Raw genomic sequence first — 18658 nt, 5'->3', positions numbered from 1 at the left:
AAATCTGCTAGTCTGCGCATAAAATCAGTGTAGTCTCTTTAGCTGCCCACCTCCCCTGTGTTGTGATTGGGCACGGCAGCAGCTTTAAGCGCGGATCAAAGTTTAAATAAATAAATAAATACATAAATTTGGACAAGGTATTAAAGAAACAATAAGGAGGTGACCACTAGTGGGCGCCCAAGCATTTCCACAGTACTGAAACAACAGGCTGAATGGTCTTCTGTCACTCCTCGGCTATAATCGGTACTTCCTGGATACGCGTTCAGAAAAACAGCCAGAGCTGGCTTGTTGTCATCGTTTTGTACTTCCTTTTAATAATATTATTATTAACCCGCAGCTTTTACATATATGAAGACGACAAACTACCTTTAATGTCACGAAATTACCAATGATAACATAAACAGGACAGCGAGGCGGAGGGCGAGGAGCAGAAGAGGAAGAAAAAGGTGAGCTAATGGTTACACGGGTCGGCTCGTGGCTTAAAACTTTTATCCTTTCGCAGTGTAAACATTTAACTCGACGCTATGCACGTGTCTTTGGTGTAATGTTTGACAGGAAGACAGCTGGGAGTGTGCCACACGTTGAGCTCGGCTGTCTCTGTGTTTCCTCTCAGAGCGCCACGTCAGTAATCGGCGGATGAGTTTGGTCCCGTCAGGCGTCGCACTCCTTCTCCTGCGTCCGCCTGCCGCGTGCTGCTGTCTCCGCGTCGCCTGCCGTTTTCTTGCCGAGGGAGGAAGAGTCACTCAGGAGGAAAGATGACGGCGTCTAACTCGGGCCTCATCATGAATGTGGTGAACAGCATCGTCGGAGTCAGTGTGCTCACCATGCCCTTCTGCTTCAAACAGGTGGGTCTCCTGCAGCTGCGACGCTTACCTGGAGGGGATGTGAGCAGGTGCCACGACAGAGGCTTTCCGAAAAACTCCACTCTGTTATATTAAATGTATGCAGGAGCGGAGGAAGCGTCCCCCTCTCTCTCCTCCTTTTGTCAACTTGGCTCATAATCCTCTTTTACAGCGTAAACAGGTGTTACTAACCGCCTAAAGTGAACAAGACCTTTATTAATGTAATTAGTAATACCTGTGCTTACACACCTTTCACAACAAAGTGGCTGCTGTGAACCAGATCTGCTGTTATTGGTGCATTAATACGTACTACATTCATTTTGTGGTTTGTCAAAGGAAATTTCATTTTAATGTGTTATTCATTGTTGGTTTGTTTAACTTTTTTACTAACCCAAAAGAGTAAAATAAAAAAGCAAGGTCTGAATATTATGTGGTTGAATAAGAACTACAGTATTTGTCCCTTTGCTGTGGCAATTTTCATAGGGAGATGAATTTGTGTCACTGCCATCACAATATGAAGTTAGGAACCATTTTTCATGTGAAGTGTTTCGGCCTGTGGGCAGCACAGTGGTGCAGTGGTTGGAAATGTCGCCTCACAGCAAGAAGGTCCTGGTTTCAAGGTCCTGGAGTCTTTTGTGTGGAATTTGCACCTGCGTGAATTTTCTCCTGGTACTCCGGTTTCCTCCTATAAGTCCAAAGGCATTGTGTGTTACCCCCACCATAGATGGGTGGCCTGCCTCTTGGCCTGTGACAGTTGGGATGGATCAGATTAACGTTATTGTCCAGAATTTCTATATTTCCTGTGGATGTGTAATGTCTTCACACATCTCAGTCAGTGCTTTAATTACATGATTTTATTTGAAGAGCTGAACTGATTACCAAACCTTAAAAGCTGACTGTATTTATGCACATTTTACAGTTGGCAAAAGCTTTTCATCCCCTGGATTGTTGTTGTAATTTGAAAGAATAACTGTTGTTATAGTTTAAAAACGATCCAGTTTGAAATCACTTGAGGATGCAAGCCTGTTAACTTTCCATCTGTTTTCTCACAGTGTGGGATAGTGCTGGGAACTCTCCTGCTGTTCTTCTGTTCGTGGATGACCCACAAATCCTGCATGTTTCTGGTCCACACAGCCAACAGCACCAAACGAAGGACCTATGCTGGACTCGGTGAGCTGAAGTAGCAGTAAAGAGAAATATTAATTAATATTAATTTGCCCTATTATTCGGTGAAATGGTGATGTCATTGTCCAGTATGTGACCAGGGAAAAGCCTGATATTTTACAGGGAATGATGTCCATTTTAAGCAATAACTGATATCTATTAAAAGTAGTGGAAGAAGTTGGTACTTGTCACCGACTCTGATAACAATTATGAGCAAATAGACCTTTGCTTGTGATGTGATCAAGTACAGAAATGTCATGAACAGAAGAGCAAACACACCTCTACTCACAATGATAATATTTAAGCTTCTTGGTGTGTGATACAAATGATGAATGAGGACGTCTAAGCTTGTTTAATCTTAGACTATTTTTAGGGCACTGCCCTCTGTTTTTCTGCATGTTGTTCACGCTGACGTCGCTCCCCTTCTTTGCAGCCTTCCATTCTTATGGGAAACCAGGAAAAGCATTGGTGGAGATGAGGCAAGTGTCCATATTTATTCACAACTGATCAGATTTTGTTTCTGTTGTTAGTAATATAGTTGCTAGAATATTGGAACACTTTACAAGTTGATTGTAGATGGTGTACACAACAAAGAGATGTCAGTTTAAAAGAAATAAAGCACACATTTTCATAAGTGTCTTTTTGTGTGTCCCTGCAGTATGATCGGGTTGATGTTGGGGACCTGTATTGCCTTCTATGTCGTCATTGCTGATTTGGGCTCAAATTTCTTCGCTCAGCTGTTGGGTTTACAGGTTGGAGCTCATTATTTTGTGTGTTCACCTGGTCTCTTGTACCTTCTCTTCATTTTAGGCTTTTGTAACCAACGCTTGGAATAAACGTGTTAATCAGAATGGAGTCGATCAAAAACATCTAAGCGATTTTTATCGTTATGTTACTCTTTTCTGTATAGGTGACGGGCGGTTTCCGCGTGCTGTTGCTCATCGCTGTGTCGCTGTTCATCGTACTCCCTCTGAGTCTGCAGAGGAACATGATGGCCTCTCTGCAGTCCTTCTCAGCTATAGCTTTGATGTTCTACACCTTCTTTATGTTCACGGTGAGCCCGACACACACACACACCTAAACTCCACACAGTGCATGTGAATAGGCTGTAGCAGAAATACTTTTTTTGGTTACAAAGCTTGACAAGGAAAATGATTGAACCTGAATTATCACTAAAAAAGATTCAAATTAATTTTTTTAATTGTCTGTCTATTATTGTAACACACTAGGTAAAATGTAGGTTAACAATAGCCAAGCTGTACATACAAAGTACACATAAGTTGCTTATTTGATTTTTAAAACATTATTTGGCCAAATGGTCATTTTGTTGCCTTCTGGGTTAATTCTTTCTTATGTGCGCTGTTGTACAGAGCTGTGTCGTCCTTATACAACACAATATTGTCCACATTAAATCATTTGAGACAGAGAACAGTTGCTGCACTGCTCTTTATAGACTGGAAAAGAAAAAAAAGGCTCTCCCCTGGGAAGGCCTTTCTTGGAAATGGCCACTAGAGACATTAAAAGTAGTGTAAGTGCAAAGTAAATGGAGAATAAACGGTCAGCTCCAATAAATCAGAAGCTAAACTGTAAAACAAAAACTCCCAAATATGTCAAATAAATTTCACATATGTCAGACTTAATTTTCTGGCTGTTTGTACAGAATGTTAAATGCATTTAGACAAAAACAAAGCGTTTTGTAGTCTTTTCTTCATATTTGTGAATACTTTTTTGCACCAGCTTGTCAGCATTGATCGACAACACCGCTACAACAGCTGGCTACTGTACTAACAACTGGGAAATAGCTCCTTTTAAGAAATCAGAATATAATATTGAAGTTTGTGAAATTACGTAAGTTGCCATTTTTACTCTGTAGGCACCCCCGTCTTTGATGATATCACGTGAAATGTTTAAATCAAGCTTCACGTCTGGCCACAGCTCACGCAGAAGAAGAGAACCGCACTTGCAGCATTTGAGCAGTCCAGTCAAAATAAACGTCAGTCCAGCACAGAGCACATTTCTAGCTGCTAACCTCACAGTGTCTGACAGTTTCTTAAAAGAGGACACAGCAGTGCAGCAGTGTGCCACTAATGCAGCACTTTCTAGCAGAACAGCAGGAGTGCATTTACACACAGCCCCCTCACAACTGATGCATTTCGACTGAAGTGCGGTTAGAGGTGAAAAGTTTGGATGTAGAGACAATCCAGCAGCAGTTTTCTGCCTCATGTGATTCAGCTCATTTACTCTTTAAATATGCACACACAGTTGGCGTGTGTGTGTGTGTGTGTCTCTGTTTCTACTGACCTGTCGTACCGCTTCCACAGACTTGCTGTTTACATTATTTCTGGGTACTGTGACTTCTAGTTCTGTGGCATGTCGATAACATGGAATAGTGGTGTGGCGTGTGTCTGGCTTTAGATCCAGGCCTGGCCCGGCCCAGACCCCTAACCATCTAACAGAGATGTACCTGCTTCCTCCCCCCTTTTTCATCTTACCATTAACTGTCCCCATCTTACCTTTCTCTCCATTATACGACTTTACTTCTTTCTTTTCTTCTCTCTCTCATCTCTCTGCCCACCATCACTCTCCTTCACTCCACTCTCTTCATTTTTCTGCACCCTTTATTTGCTACCCCCCCACCCCCACCCACTACTTTTTCTGCTTCTGGTGCTGTAGATAGTGTTGTCGTCTCTGCGCTACGGCATAATCTCGGGCTCCTGGGTGGAGCGAGTTCACCTGTGGCGCTTCAAGGGGGTCATTCAGTGCCTGCCTATTATCGCCACAACCTTCTGCTGTCACCCGTAAGTAAACCATGGAATCCACCCACCTCCACCCCTTAAAAAAAAACCAAAAAAAAAACCACCACTGTAAGGCGGTGGGGACGGAGAGGGGGTGAGTGAAGGAAGCCCGCTGTTTTCCCCTGCAACATGACACTCCTTACACCCTCCTCCGACCTACCTGAGCCTTCTTCCTCCTCTTCTCAGCCATTCCCATTCTCACCTTTGATTGTGGTTTGGTCTGAGCCATTTGAGCTCTGTGACTGTGTGTGTGCGTGTGTGTCTTTGGTGGCAGTAGTAATAAGGCAGAGAACATAGTGAAGTGACAGGTTCATTTTTGCTGCCCTCCACCTTCGGTCCTGTGTGTGGGTGGCAGGTTTTCTGTTGGGATCTTACCAGGTGCTAGAAGGAGCAAGACAGAATACATGCTGATGAAAACCTATGAAGTAGTGTTTGTCTACATACCCCTTTCATATGCCTCTTATTTTTTGTCAAATTTATGATTTCGCTTTTATTCATTTCGTATCATCTTCATTACTCAAATTTTTCCACTACAGCAGGTTTTTGTTCAGTATGGGATTTCCTGTCATGTCTCTTTGTTGGCTCCAGTTCATTTTCTCTGGTTTTTCTCTCCCCATTTATTACTTTCATTATCTGTCTGTGAGCCATCAGCAAGGGTATTGTTCCCCTCTTCTTTTCATAACTCTTTCCCCCAACTTTTCTCCATTTGGTTTGGGCTGTAACTCCCCCTCCCCCCGCCTCCTTCCCCTCAGATGGTGCTGTCCTCGTTCAAACATGGGCTGCTCAGCGGCTGGTGGCTTGGCCACATCAATGTGGTGCGCTGGGAGGGTGTGTTTCGCTGTCTCCCCATCTGTGGGATGGCCTTCGCCTGTCAGTCGTAAGTACTCCTCCACCCGTGCAGGATCACATGATGAAAGTAATGTCAAGCACGACTACAAAGAATTCTTAAGTTGGAGGCTCACTGACTTGTAGTGAACATCTGATATTAGTCTCATAAATGCGCGCAGGGTAACTCCCAAAACGCTTTTCCGCACTTCCACGCGGAGAACTGAATCTCTATAATCACTGCATATAGAGAAAATGTCACAATTAGTGCATGAATACTTACAGCATTCTTTGAAAGACACGGTGGAGGATTTGGGGTAAAGAGAAACACAGATTAGAGGTGGAGACGGTTGATAAGGCATCGCTTGTTTAAGAGACTGCTTATGTTGCTGCTCATCCATTTCTGCTCCGCCATTTGGTCTGCTCTCAGTAGATTTAACTGACACTTAACTGCTTTTGTCTCATGTTTTTTTTTTATTTTTATTTTTTTTCCTAATTCAGTCATCAAGTGAATGAATGATATGGATTTGAAAAAGCTGCAAAGTACTGGATACTTTCTGGGTGCAATGCATATTGGATTTTTGAACCTGCCTATACACTGGCTGATATCTATATACATATACACCAGAGGTGTCCAAATATCTGGGCATTGATGATAATCGTGATATACTGTACATAAAAAGGAAAATTCATATTGTGTTAAAAATGATCGAGTCACAGCAGTTTGGTGCTCTAATTCAAATCTACTCTAAATAAAGTGCCCCACCTCTCTGCAAATGACAGCCAGGGTAGGCTTGAGACCCCCCCATGACCTTGAATTGGATAAGTGGTTAAGATTGAAAATGCTTACAGATGATTTTGAGTGATTTTTTTTTTTTTCTTCTGTTGATGCCAAAAAAAAATTCAGTTGTGATTCTTTTTTCTTTTTTTTTTTTTTTGGCCTTGATAATCATGTTGAAAAAAAAATCTGCCCTAATATTTATGAAAAGGGGAAAGGTTTCAACTGTCTGGCATTCGTTTTTTTTTTTTTTTTTGGAGAAATTAGTGTGAAGACGCCGCTGCCTACCCAGCTGTGATGCTATACAGCTACATGTGCTGGAAATTGTGCGCTCTGTTAAGTCAGAGCAGCTCTGCTGGACAAACTGTGTGATGGCACAGTTTCCAACAAAAGTTCTCGTAAGTGTGCGTATCGAACTACAAATACACACTGTTGGCAGTTGAGCGCTATATCGGTTGGGCTCTCATATGTGGAATGAGACATTAAATGCTGTACTGTATTATTTACTGACAGTAAATATTAAGAGGGTTTCCAACACAGTCTTTGCATTCCATTAACCATCTCCACAATGAATGCTAAAATCCCGCTTGTTTATTTTCACTGATCACAGCTTCTCTGCACAACTTTATTCTTTTGCTGTCTCCATCTTCATTCATCTGCATGCTTTGTCACTCCCTCTTTTGTCCTGTCCTCTATGCTTCAGTGCTCTGGGTGTCTGGTGAGCTGAACAGGTGGTTCAGCTCAGTGCACCAGCATCCTGTTAGACATTTCATGTCTGACAGGATGCTGGTGGAGCAAGTTAATCCTTGGTGCTGGAGAGGGCTGTAGGGTGTTATGGTGAGGTCATCGGGGGCCAGATGTTTGGGTGGTGGCACTTCGTGGTTTTGTTTGTGTGAGAAAGGGTGAGGTAAGTGATAGAAGTGGGTGACTGTAGCCTTGGGACTGAAACAAGACTTTAATTAATGTAATCACACAAAGCTAACATAACATTATGGTATGGCAGACAGGCGTGATCATTAGCAAGTGAGGTGTGCATGTGATCCAACAAGAAGAAAGTATGTTCTTGTATGTGTTTATGTGCGTTTCCTGCGTTGTCCCACTAGTAGTGCTGAGTGATATTTGGCAGGGCGATTTCTTGGCCTGTGGTTAGGCTGAGCGAGGCGAGCGCTCCGTTAGGCGGCAGGCAGCTTAAGCCAAACCACTAATCAACACATTGGACTGCCGCCATCTCACAGACACGCTGATGTATTCACAGGCTGATTAAACAGCTCTCAGCACATTGGATTTTTATTACATTCATGAAATGTGTTTACTTTCAGTTAAAACATTACTTAACATCACTATTATGATGGGATGGGAGCTGGCCCTGTTGTTTTTTGGCTGAGTGTTGAATAGCGAGGAGCAGTTAGCTCGTAATAGAGGGACATAAGAAAAACGTGTATGGCTGAAACATCTTTCTGTGATGCTACTGTTGGTATGTTTTCCGGTCCAACTTAAGGACATTGTCCTCCACACGCAAGCTCACTGTCCCACAGTCACTTATTTCCCACATATTTCAGATTTCTGCTTAACGACTAGCCTCTGAATCGGGACCGTTGAGTAACCATTAGATGCTTTTGCACCGCACTTGCAGTATAACGTTTTATTTAACCTTGGCTATAACATTAAGTGGTTTGCAGATTAAACAAGCATCAAGGAATAGCATTGTGGGACAATGCTAGCTAATAAAACCAGAGTGTGTGACGAGAGAGTCAGGCAAACGGAGAACAAAGGCCAGAGGAAGTTATAGTTACTCTCTCTCGCCTCTCACATATATGAGAGAAGGGGAGGGAGAGAATAAAAAGACTCTGCCAGGAAAGTTTATAATGCTCTAAAACCTGTCAGCTACTCGCTGTTATATATAAAGCATGTAAATTCACAGGTTAATGTGCCGATGCCCCCCCAACACTCCCACACTGTCCTTATAGCGCAGAACAGGAAATGATGAAAGGAGGTCGACACTTCAACCTCAGCCAGCCTTCACTACTGTCACCCATACTGTGTCACACGCGCACACACACACACACACACACACACACACACACACACACACACACACACACACACACACACACACACACACACACGGGTATCTTGGCGAATACTTGTGCATACATCGCCGCCACTACCATTACATTACTTTCATCTACTGCCATTGTGAGAAATGACTACCAGGAAAAATACAGCTTAACTTGAATTGGTATTAATATGAATGAAAATTCATATTCACAATATGAAAAGATTCCAAACGTTGAAAAACTTTTTTTTCAACAGTGCCGTTGTCTGATTGATTGAATTGAATGACTTTACAAGTAATTGGATTACAGCTAAGTAGAAGATTGAAATATTAATTTGAAGTGTTTATGGATAATGGCATTGCATTCTTATGTTTTTAATGGACTAAACAAAGAAGAAGAAATCAGTAGTGTGAGCGGGATATTGACAAGGACATGAAGGGAGGTGATGCATCATTTGATTACTGAGCAGCACAAATGGACCCCCATATGGCTGCTTATTAAAAGAAGCAGTTTCCAAATTTGAAGTAAGTGGCTGTGAAGACTGTCATACTGCCAGCTGTTTTGGAGGGGGGGATCAAATGAAACATCTGTGGGACTACGTCCCTCAAGCTCCCTGCTAGAACTGTTGCACTGTAGAATTTGTATGTCTGATAATTCAGACAGTATACAAACTCATGCAACAACAGTGTTGTGTCATGCAGTATACAGGGTTTTTTTTTTTTTTGGCTGGACTTTCTCTTTCAGGCAAGTGCTACCAACCTACGACAGCCTCGATGAGCCGTCAGTTAAACGCATGAGCACCATTTTCACCTCATCCCTCAACTTGGTCACCATCTTCTACATAACTGTGAGTGGAACCGCTCTTTCGCTCTCTCACAAGAACACACACACACACACACACACACACACATGAGCATCACTCTCTTGCCGTTTGAAAACCAGATGCGACAAGAGAGGCTTGGCTCTGACACAGGGAGACTGCGTACTCATTGGTCAATCTTTATTCTTCTTTCTTACTTAAATCTTACCATAAATTATAAAATGCAAATCCTGTTTTATTCAGTAAGAATTTAAACTAAAGATTGAGATTGTAAACTCATCAGCAAAAGTCTTTACTGAGGTCACAGGTCACACAGAGTCTGAGCCCAGCATTATATTATATTCTGACAGCATGATATTGCTGTCAGAAACAGCAAATATTTTATGCATGTGCACACACTTTAAAAAAACATACTTCTCCCACATTATTTTGTCCTTATTTCTGATTTTCTCCCGATGCTGTGTTTGGTTCCCTCTCCAGGTGGGTTTCTTTGGCTACGTCAGCTTTACGGAGAACATTGCGGGAAACGTGCTGATGAACTTTCCATCCAACCTGGTGACGGGGATGATCCGTGTTGGTTTTATGATGTCTGTAGCTGTTGGATTTCCCATGATGATCCTGCCCTGTCGCCAGGCTATCAACACTATGCTTTTTGAGCAGCAAGTGAGTTCAGAATTACTCAGACACTTCCTTTGTCCTTATGGTCTGAAGTTAGTTTGCATGTTCTCCACATTAAAAAAAATTATTTTTTTTGCTTAATTTCTGTCTCTACAGACTTGTGTTAATAGTAGAAGGATGAGTATTTGGATTTGGAAATTTACCTGTAAAAGAGGAACTCTTACTTTGTCTTTAGTGCAGTTTTTTTGTATTTAAAAAAATGTTGCATGTATCTTTTTTTTCCTCTCACATCTCTCTTACTGTTTCTGTGTCACAGCAGAAGGATGGGACATTTGCCGCTGGGGGTTACATGCCTCCTCTGCGCTTCAAGATGATCACCCTCTGCATTGTGTTTGGCACCATGCTGGGGGGCATTCTCATCCCCAACGGTATATCCTCTGTGTGTGTGTGTGTGTGAAAAACTGATCATGGATTTCATAGACTAAAATGATGTGTGTGTGTGTGTGTGTGTGTGTCTGTATGTGTGCCGCTCGCTGGAGGTCTTTAAGGTGCATGTGTTCCTTTATGTGGGCGTAGCTGGGGAGCTTTACGATGTGTGTGAATGTGACTTTACGAGTCAGTGACTGTCACACTCTAACACAGTCCTTAAATCAGGACCCTAACTTTTATCTCCTTTTAGATGGGCAGACAGGAAGATAGGGCTATTATTCTCCCAGACTCTTTCTCACACGCTCACACACAAACAAACGTCCAGTGCACACCATTATTGGCTCTCTGTCGGCTTCTTTAAGTCCCTGTCCCTCTCACAAAGGGCTCCAAAATTGCATAGATGTAAAGGTTAGCATTATTTTATGTTTTAGCTCTTTTATATGGTAGCTGTTTGTTAAAGTTTTGATTGGGTGAACACGGAGACACACACAGGGCCGGTCGGATTGGCTCTTTGTGTATTTAATCAGGCTAATAGACTGAGGAGACGGGAGGTAAGGACCCTGGGGGGGGGAGTAGGCAGTAAATCTGAGGAAAACAATATGGTGCCCGTCCTCTAGATGAACGATGGGTTTCCGGGCCCGACGCCCAGCAGGCTGGTCCTTAGAGGCATGGGTGTGGCCAGGGCTTGCTGCTGCCAGCAGCAGTGTGCCATGGATGAGGTCTGTGAGGGGCAGGTATGAATGCAGTTTGCAGTAAGGAGCCTAGATCTGAGAATCTGGTGAGGGCTTCTTTTTTGTTCTGTTTCTCCTTTTTTGGCACAAAGAAACAGAACCAATGCACTTCAAGAGACAGAAACTGTTCAGCTCTGGTAAAGTTGGTGCCATGTTTATTTACTTAGCAGCGTTTATGTTGGTTTAATGAAGTTTTTGTTGTATTGTAACATCTGGAGAGGCACAGCCTTGGTCTCCTCATCATTTATCCATTATTTTAGGTGTTTCGTATCCATTAATATTATGCAAGCACCTCTGATTGGGAATTCGTGCTCTATAGAATTTTTAAACTGGATTTTCTGTCTTTAGTGGAAACTATTCTGGGTCTGACTGGAGCCACCATGGGCAGCCTTATCTGCTTCATATGTCCTGCTCTCATCTACAGAAAGATCCAAAAGAATGGCATCATTGCTCAGGTTAGAAAGTTTGAATCTGCACTTTTCTAATGTATTTATTTGGTGAAACTTTTTTGTCTGACTATTTGTTCTCCACTTTCTGCCCTGTAGCTGGTGCTTTTTGTTGGTCTGGGCATTTTGCTGATCAGCACCTTTACCACGCTCTCAATTACGGCCAGTAGCCCTGGTCCAAGGATCCAACCTCCTCCTCCAGCACCTGGCAAGAACAGCCAGCAACTACCAGATGTCCCTGAACTGCATGGTAAAGATCGTGACTTTCTCTAATGGCTGGCAATCACTTAGGCACTACATGGACTGTAAATGAAAGTGGTTTACTAATGAGCCATGGAAACATTTACCTCAACGGGCCAGAGCCGAGGTTGTCTGTAGCGTCTGAGATTGGACAGCAGAGCTGCATGTAATTATTTCCTGGAAAAGGCACCAGCGGTGCAAGAGACATGTTTGTTTCTTGTCTTATTTTTAAAGTCATGGGCTGCTGCAGCACCTTAAAGGCACATTGTAAAGAGAATGTGAACCAGTAGCAAAGGGCCAGTGAGACTAAAACAAAAGCACAAAGCCACAGCAGAAGAAAGGGCTTCTTTTATCTGTCGAAGAAGAAAAGATGGAGAGAGACAGTGACTGATAGACAGACAGGCAGGGTGAGGAGATAACCTCTTGATAATATCTGAATGCAGCGTTGAGTGCTTGACATTGATGAAGCGAGATTGATGCCCTTCAAACTCCAGCAATTTCTCTCCACCCCTCTACCTCTGTTCATTTCTCGTCCCCTCCCCAACCTCTTCCCCCCCCAAAATACATTGTCTACACCCCCCCTTTCTCCCCACATATCTCACATAGCAGCTATAAAATGCCTGCAAGCGCTGGCTGTATAAAAGGGAAGGGGGTTGGGGGGGTTGGAGAGAACCCGGGACCCAGAGGAAACCTTCTGAGCTGATGTTTCCAGTTTTAGGGTGAAAGAAGAAGAGCATGGAGGGAGTCCTGACAGTTAATCATCCTCAACTCTCATGGTCTCTTCTTACACTGTAGTTCCTCTGTTCATTGCCATCCAGAAACTTTCTCATTTGCTGATTTTTTTATTTTTTTTTTCCCCTTGCAGCTCTGCTTCGTACTAAACTCACAAGGGCCAAACTAAAAACGTGTTTCCTTTCTACCACTTTCAGTTTTAATTCCTCTCTCCTGTCACCCTCATTAGTTCTACACACCACTGGTGCCAGTCTTGCCATTTTCAGTATTTGCTGCCCCCTAGTGGCTATACACACTCGAAACCAGTTGCAGCTGACTGTGGTAGTAAGCATAGTCCATTTGAGATATTCCTGGGTGTAAATTAATTTTAACACCAACAGTTAATGTGTGTAATAAACACCACTGGACAAGAAAATAAAGAGTAAAATTCAGGGATAGTAATAAATACAATGCAGTACAATAAAGTTATTCTGCTTTTCCCAGGTAAGAGCAAATGCTGAAATTAAATGAGGTTGGCAAAGTTATGGTCTCCTCAGTTATTTGCAGTAATGTGTCTCAAAATTTCCAGAGTGTATTTTGTATGAGAATTACAGCACCAAGAAATTAAAAGTCTTAAGAGCACCTGATTAGCCAGGGAACACAGTTGGCATCTTGGGAATATCCTGAGATTATATCTGACATTACATTACGTGACCACAGTGAAGCGGTATCCAGCAGCAGCAGTAATAAAATGTTATGTTTTCTGCACATACATGCAGACAAACCCCCAAACAAGAACCCAGGAGAAATGGAAAAGCCTGACCATCTACCTGTGGAGGTGATACAGCCTGTGAATAGGGACCCAGCTGAGCCCCCTCAGATTAAAGGACCGGTTGAACTACCCGAGGAGAAGAAGGAGGAAGAGGTGCAGTTGGATCGTCCTGATGCTGGTAAGGAAACTGAACCAAAATTGGAACGGTAACTGGATGTTGAACAGTTAAGAATCAGTGTTTTCAATTTATCAAGGTGTTGCAGTGCCAGAGGTAGAGGCCCATCGTCATGAACCACCTGTCCCTCATGACAAGGTCATGGTCGATACAAGAAAGAACAACGCAGAGCTCAAGGATGACAACAAACAACCTGCTCCTCCTGCAGAAGGTGTTGAAGAAAAACCCATAAGAGACAATGAGCAAGATTTAGGGAATGCTTTGAAGGCAGATAACAAAGATGACATGGCTGCTGAAAAACCTGCAAAGGAAGTGGACCTGGGTGGAGGGGAGTTCTTGCCCAATGAGGTGATTGATAAGCCTGCTGGAGAAGCAGACAAAAAGCAGGATGTTGCCCCATTAAAGGAGGCGGAGAGGCACACTGCTGCTAAAGAGCCCTTCGCAGGGAATGCAGATGTAGTGGCCAATCAGGCTGCGGCAGCCCAAGTCAATAAAGTGGGCAAAGCTCCAGGTGCTGCAGACAAGGGTGAGTATTTGAAGCTCGTTAACTGTAGTTTAAGGCAGAAGGATGGAAAAACAGTTCTAAGAGCGTGCTTGTGATATTTAATGATCTTTTAGCTCCAGCTGCTGAAGGAGAACATCAGCCTGCTGCAGAAGAGGCTCAAGCTGCAGAAAGCAAAGATACCGCTGATGAAAAGATGGATGGTAAGTGAAGCAGACATGTTCAATTAAGTTCAAATTTAATACATTTACTTAGCTATGTAATCTGAAATAGAGGCTATTGGTGATTTTTTTTCCTTTTTTTTGGCAGCTAGATTTAATGTACAGTACATACAGTTTATGTATTTACACCAAGCTAATCACGCCAAAGAGGTCGAGATGGTAAAAGTAACCTCAAAAGTAAAATGTAGCTGCAGCTTTTTTGTGAATGGCAGTTGTAAACCATGAAATGCTCTAGTTTGTTGGAAAAATGGCCTCACATTTGTGCAGACTGTACAGAAAGCCTTACAATTTGCTTTTTAGTGCCAGATTATGATTTTTAGGGATTTCCTATATTTTATAATGCGTTAGCTTTTAGTTTATCTTAATAGTTTAAAAACTTACATGGGAAACAACTGCAAACTACCTAAAATGCCTTGTTTGTGGTCCAGGCTTTTCTTATCTATATCACTGTGTAACACTGGCATAATAACTCCCTAGCAGAGCTTCCTAAACAAGGATTGAGCAGCTTCCTCAATGGAATCCAGATGCAGCCTAATTGTCTGACTAGAGCCACTTCCGCTAACTCTTAACTTTAAAATGTTTCCGTTATGAGCAAAGCACACGAGATGTTCTGTTGTTTCCTGCACGACTGAATACAAGTCTTCATGCATTCCCTGCGTCAAAGAAGATGAAGACCCAGTGAATTACTTTTATTGCCACATAGTCCCCACAATCACAGTACATTTACTGTTAATGTTCTAACTTACAGATATCAAATATCTTCTGGCAAAATCACCATGCTTGTAAGTTAAAGACACCAGGTGTGCTGATATTGTTATACTTAGATGTAAAATGGTTAGAAAGCTGTACTTGCTGTATGTAACCAATGCTGTGTTGCTTTTGTGTTACCAACTGACCAATCAGAGCAGACTGAACTTTCCAGGGGCGGGATTTAAAGAGGCTGGAGGTAAAATGGTGTTTCAGAGCAAAACGATCTGCTGCAGGAATGTCAGTATGTGAAAAAATGTGTTATTGAACATTAAATAAAATCAAACTTGTAAAATTATGAGACTTTAAATTATATGCAGACTTTAGTCTTGAAATGGAAAATTGAAATATTGGAAATCTAACTATTAAGTCAGGTTACAGGACAGGTTGAACAAATAAATAAATGACAATACTTAATTTAACTTCTTTGATTACTGGGTCGAGTATTCCTCTAATTGGCTAATTTACACTCATATAAAAGACTCTATTTACTGTGGTCTCCTATGTAGCCCACTTCCTGCCTTTCCTTCGTCTCACTTTGCTTGTTTTAGCTTGACGATCCGCTCTTGTCTATTATTCCCTACTTGACGATGTAAAACAAGAAAGATGTTTTTCTTTCACTTCTCGACTTGGCTTGATACTCTCACTGGTCTTTTGTTGACTTTCTTATTCTGTTGTTTACTTTTGCCCTCTCTTCATTTTCTCTCCATCTTTTCTTTCTGTCTCTGCCGGACCCCTATCGCAGTGATAAAAAAGCTGGTTGCAGGTATGAATCCCCTCTTGCCTCTTCTTCAGTTTATCTCAATTTGTTAATTACTCAAATTTTCAAACACTCACACAATGGCTCATCTTTTTTTATATTAATACTTGCATATACAGTCCGTGCATATGTGTATATGTATGTATATATAACTAGTAAACTAAACCACCCACTCACGTTGCCCCTTAACATAGTCTGTGTGTGTCCCCATCTCCCTGTAACTCCCTGTTCAAGTTTGCATTTAAGGCTACAATCTAGACAAGTATGTTAACTGAATCCATAAGTCGTGGATTATTGTTTCCTTTTCTGCCGCCCTCACACCCAGAGACTGGTCTTACTTTCTTTCTTTTTTTTTTTTTAAATTAAACTTCCTAACTAAAGCACTGATCTCTGAGCAGGCTGTTACTTATTTTAATTGAATGTCTTTGAATGTTTTGTTTCCATGTAGAGGGTCAGCTGGACCACGCGGTGCTTCTGCAGGTCATTAAGGAGCAACAAGAACAACAGAAAAGGCTTCTTGACCAACAGGAAAAACTGCTGGCTGTCATAGAGGAACAACACAAGGAAATCCACCAGAAACAACCTGCTGGTGCATATATAACCATAGTTTTTGCAGTCACAACAAGTTGTACAGTTATGATAGGTGGTAGCACTCAACTTAAATTGAATTTAAATGTGATATTTTTGTAACTTTAAGGAGCCGCTGCTGAAGATGATGCAGAGAAAGGCGTCCAAGGACATGCAGAGGTAATGGAAGCTGGAGACGCAAAGCCCAAGGAGCCTGGACAGGAGCAGCCCAAGGAGGGAGCTGGAGCTCCACAGAATGGAGGAAATGAGGCTCTTGCTTTGGCCCAGAATCAAGCTCAGGCAGGAGATAAAGGTGCTGAAGTCAACCCTGCAAAAGTAGCTTTTCCAGCAGCTTACAAGGAGGATGCCAATGTTGCACCTGCAGGAGAATCTCATAAGGAAAGTGAGCTTGGGGCGAGGGGAGTGCCATTGGGAAAGAAAAAACCTGAACCTGTAGCTCAGAATGATCAGGTGGCCCAACTAGCAGATGAAGAGGCTGTTGACAAACTCGGTAAAGATCAAGCAACACAGGAAAAAAAAGGACTGGAGAGGGAAACAGAGGAAAAGCTAGCCAGAGAACAGGAGTTGGAGAAGGAAAGAGCAGAGAGAGAAAGGATGGAGAAAGAAGTTCAGACAAGATTAGAAAAAGAACGGCTAGAAATGGAGAGAAAAGAAAAGCTGGCCAAAGTACAGGAGCTGGAGAAGGAAAGAATAGAGCAAGAAAAGATAGAAAAGGAGAGACAGGAAATGTTGGCCAAACAACAAGAGCTGGAGAAGGAGAAGATAGAGAAAGAAGTTCGAGAAAAGGTGGAAAAAGAACGACTGGAAAGGGAAATAAAAGAGAAGCTGATCAGAGAGCTGGAGAAAGAAAAAGCATTAAAAGAGAAACTTGAACAGGAGAAAGCTGCAAAAGAGGGATTCGAGCAGGACATACAAAAAGTAGACAATGAAATACTTCTTATAGCAAAGAAAGAGAAGGAAGCGGCGGAGGCTCGGGAGAGGCTGCTTCAGCTGCAGCAAGCCGTAGAAGCTCGAAATGCTGAAAAAGCTGCACAGGGGGGTGAGAGAGAGGATGGTGAGGCTTTGAAGAAAGGAGGACGAGACCTCAAAGAAAATGCTGCTGCTCAGGCAGACCCCAGAGAAGGTGAGACAGATGCCGAGGCTCACCCTCAGGGCTCCCACGAGAAGGCCAGGAACCAGGGAGAGACAGATCTGAAGCGGAGGCGTAGGTCACTCAGAGAAGCTAGAGGGCCCCTGGTGGACACTGAGGTGTCCAGGGGGGTTCTAGGGTTGGAGCCCCTGCTGGAGCTGGGGGGGTCAGACCTGCATGCAGCCCTGGAGGGGCAGCTACTGGCCGGGGCAAGGGTACACACACGGCAGATTAAACAGGCCTTAGAGGATGATGAAGTTAAATAACACACACACTTATTTAGCAGTCAAGCACACACTGTAGACCTGCAGAACCTCCAAATACTGTGGACCATCATATTGCTGCCTTACATTCTCTTTTTGCCTTCAGAATTGTTATGAACTGGAACCTTTTGTTTTTCTTGATGCTGTGTAATCTTCGAATAATCCAAAGTCTTTATGAACGAGCAAAAGTGTATGTAAATATTAACTTATTTTTTTCTCCAGAGGGAATTTTGAAGAGGTCATTGTTTAAAGTGTAAATACATCTATGCAAATACCTTTCTGTGGAGAGTTTTGGCATTTGAGTCACTTGAATTCCGGTTTCATTCACCAGCTTGTGAAGTGTGCTGCCTCGATAGGAAATGTTTGTGCTTGTCTATGTAAATGTTGTAAATGCTTTTAATTGTGATCCATATGTTTTCTTTTAGAACCTACGTTTACCACAAATGTGGCTTCTGGCCCCTCGATAACTGTTTTTGCATTGTGCTTTCAAAGTGATGTATTTAACCGCACTCTGGAGATTTGAGATATAGAGTAGCCTTACTTTTTGATAAACTGTGGACAACGGAGCAGCTTGAACCAGACCATCTGGATCCATAACTGTAGTTTCTAATATTCCATCTTTTATTATTCCTTCCAGGTTGATTTATTAGTGCCTTCCACTCAGTATACTGCAGCATACAATGTTTTATTCAGACTAAATGTGCAGTTTTTCCTCAATTTGTGATCTTTTTCTTCCACTAAATTATCCTATTTGATGATACACTAAGATTGTTATGAAGACAAATGGAAGGAAATCTGGTCTTTTGTATTGTTTTGTACGTATCTACCTTCTCTAAATAGTCATTGGCTTGCACAATGGACCTTTGCTTTATAAAAGAGTCTATTTTTGTGACTATTTTTCTATGTGCATGGTATTTCTGTACATTTTGCTGGTGAGAATTAATAAAGCTTAACTATCAAAACAGATAAAATCTGGGTTTTATTTATTTATTTTTTAATATAACAGTCTTGCATGCTAAAGAGTGTAGCAATACTAAATGGCTTA

At 42.3% G+C, this 18658-nt stretch overlaps 1 protein-coding gene across 6 annotated transcripts; it reads left to right on the top strand.

The window, feature by feature from the left end:
• The first annotated feature begins 219 nt into the window (after nucleotides 1-219).
• On the top strand, nucleotides 220-18586 carry slc38a10 (solute carrier family 38 member 10). 6 transcript variants are annotated; one of them, XM_030754485.1, is made up of 18 exons: nucleotides 220-446; nucleotides 614-845; nucleotides 1895-2012; nucleotides 2440-2485; nucleotides 2665-2758; nucleotides 2917-3060; nucleotides 4680-4804; nucleotides 9206-9308; nucleotides 9762-9944; nucleotides 10216-10327; nucleotides 11408-11514; nucleotides 11605-11755; nucleotides 13236-13406; nucleotides 13483-13929; nucleotides 14022-14108; nucleotides 15619-15639; nucleotides 16082-16222; nucleotides 16331-18586. In XM_030754485.1, exons 2-18 carry the CDS (start codon nucleotides 756-758, stop codon nucleotides 17614-17616), a joined length of 3426 nt encoding a protein of 1141 aa, XP_030610345.1. In that variant the 5' UTR covers nucleotides 220-446; nucleotides 614-755; the 3' UTR covers nucleotides 17617-18586. The 6 variants fall into 6 exon arrangements, with proteins under 6 accessions (XP_030610345.1, XP_030610346.1, XP_030610344.1 ...); XM_030754486.1 differs by having other exon boundaries at nucleotides 560-845; XM_030754484.1 differs by lacking the exon at nucleotides 4680-4804 and adding an exon at nucleotides 5554-5678 and having other exon boundaries at nucleotides 556-845.
• Nucleotides 18587-18658: the final 72 nt, after the last annotated feature.

Source organism: Archocentrus centrarchus, chromosome 19 (assembly GCF_007364275.1).
Source record: "Archocentrus centrarchus isolate MPI-CPG fArcCen1 chromosome 19, fArcCen1, whole genome shotgun sequence".
Lineage (NCBI taxonomy): Eukaryota > Metazoa > Chordata > Actinopteri > Cichliformes > Cichlidae > Archocentrus > Archocentrus centrarchus.
The sequence above is the reverse complement of the archived record's forward strand: the minus strand, read 5'-3'. Positions and strand labels throughout refer to the sequence as shown.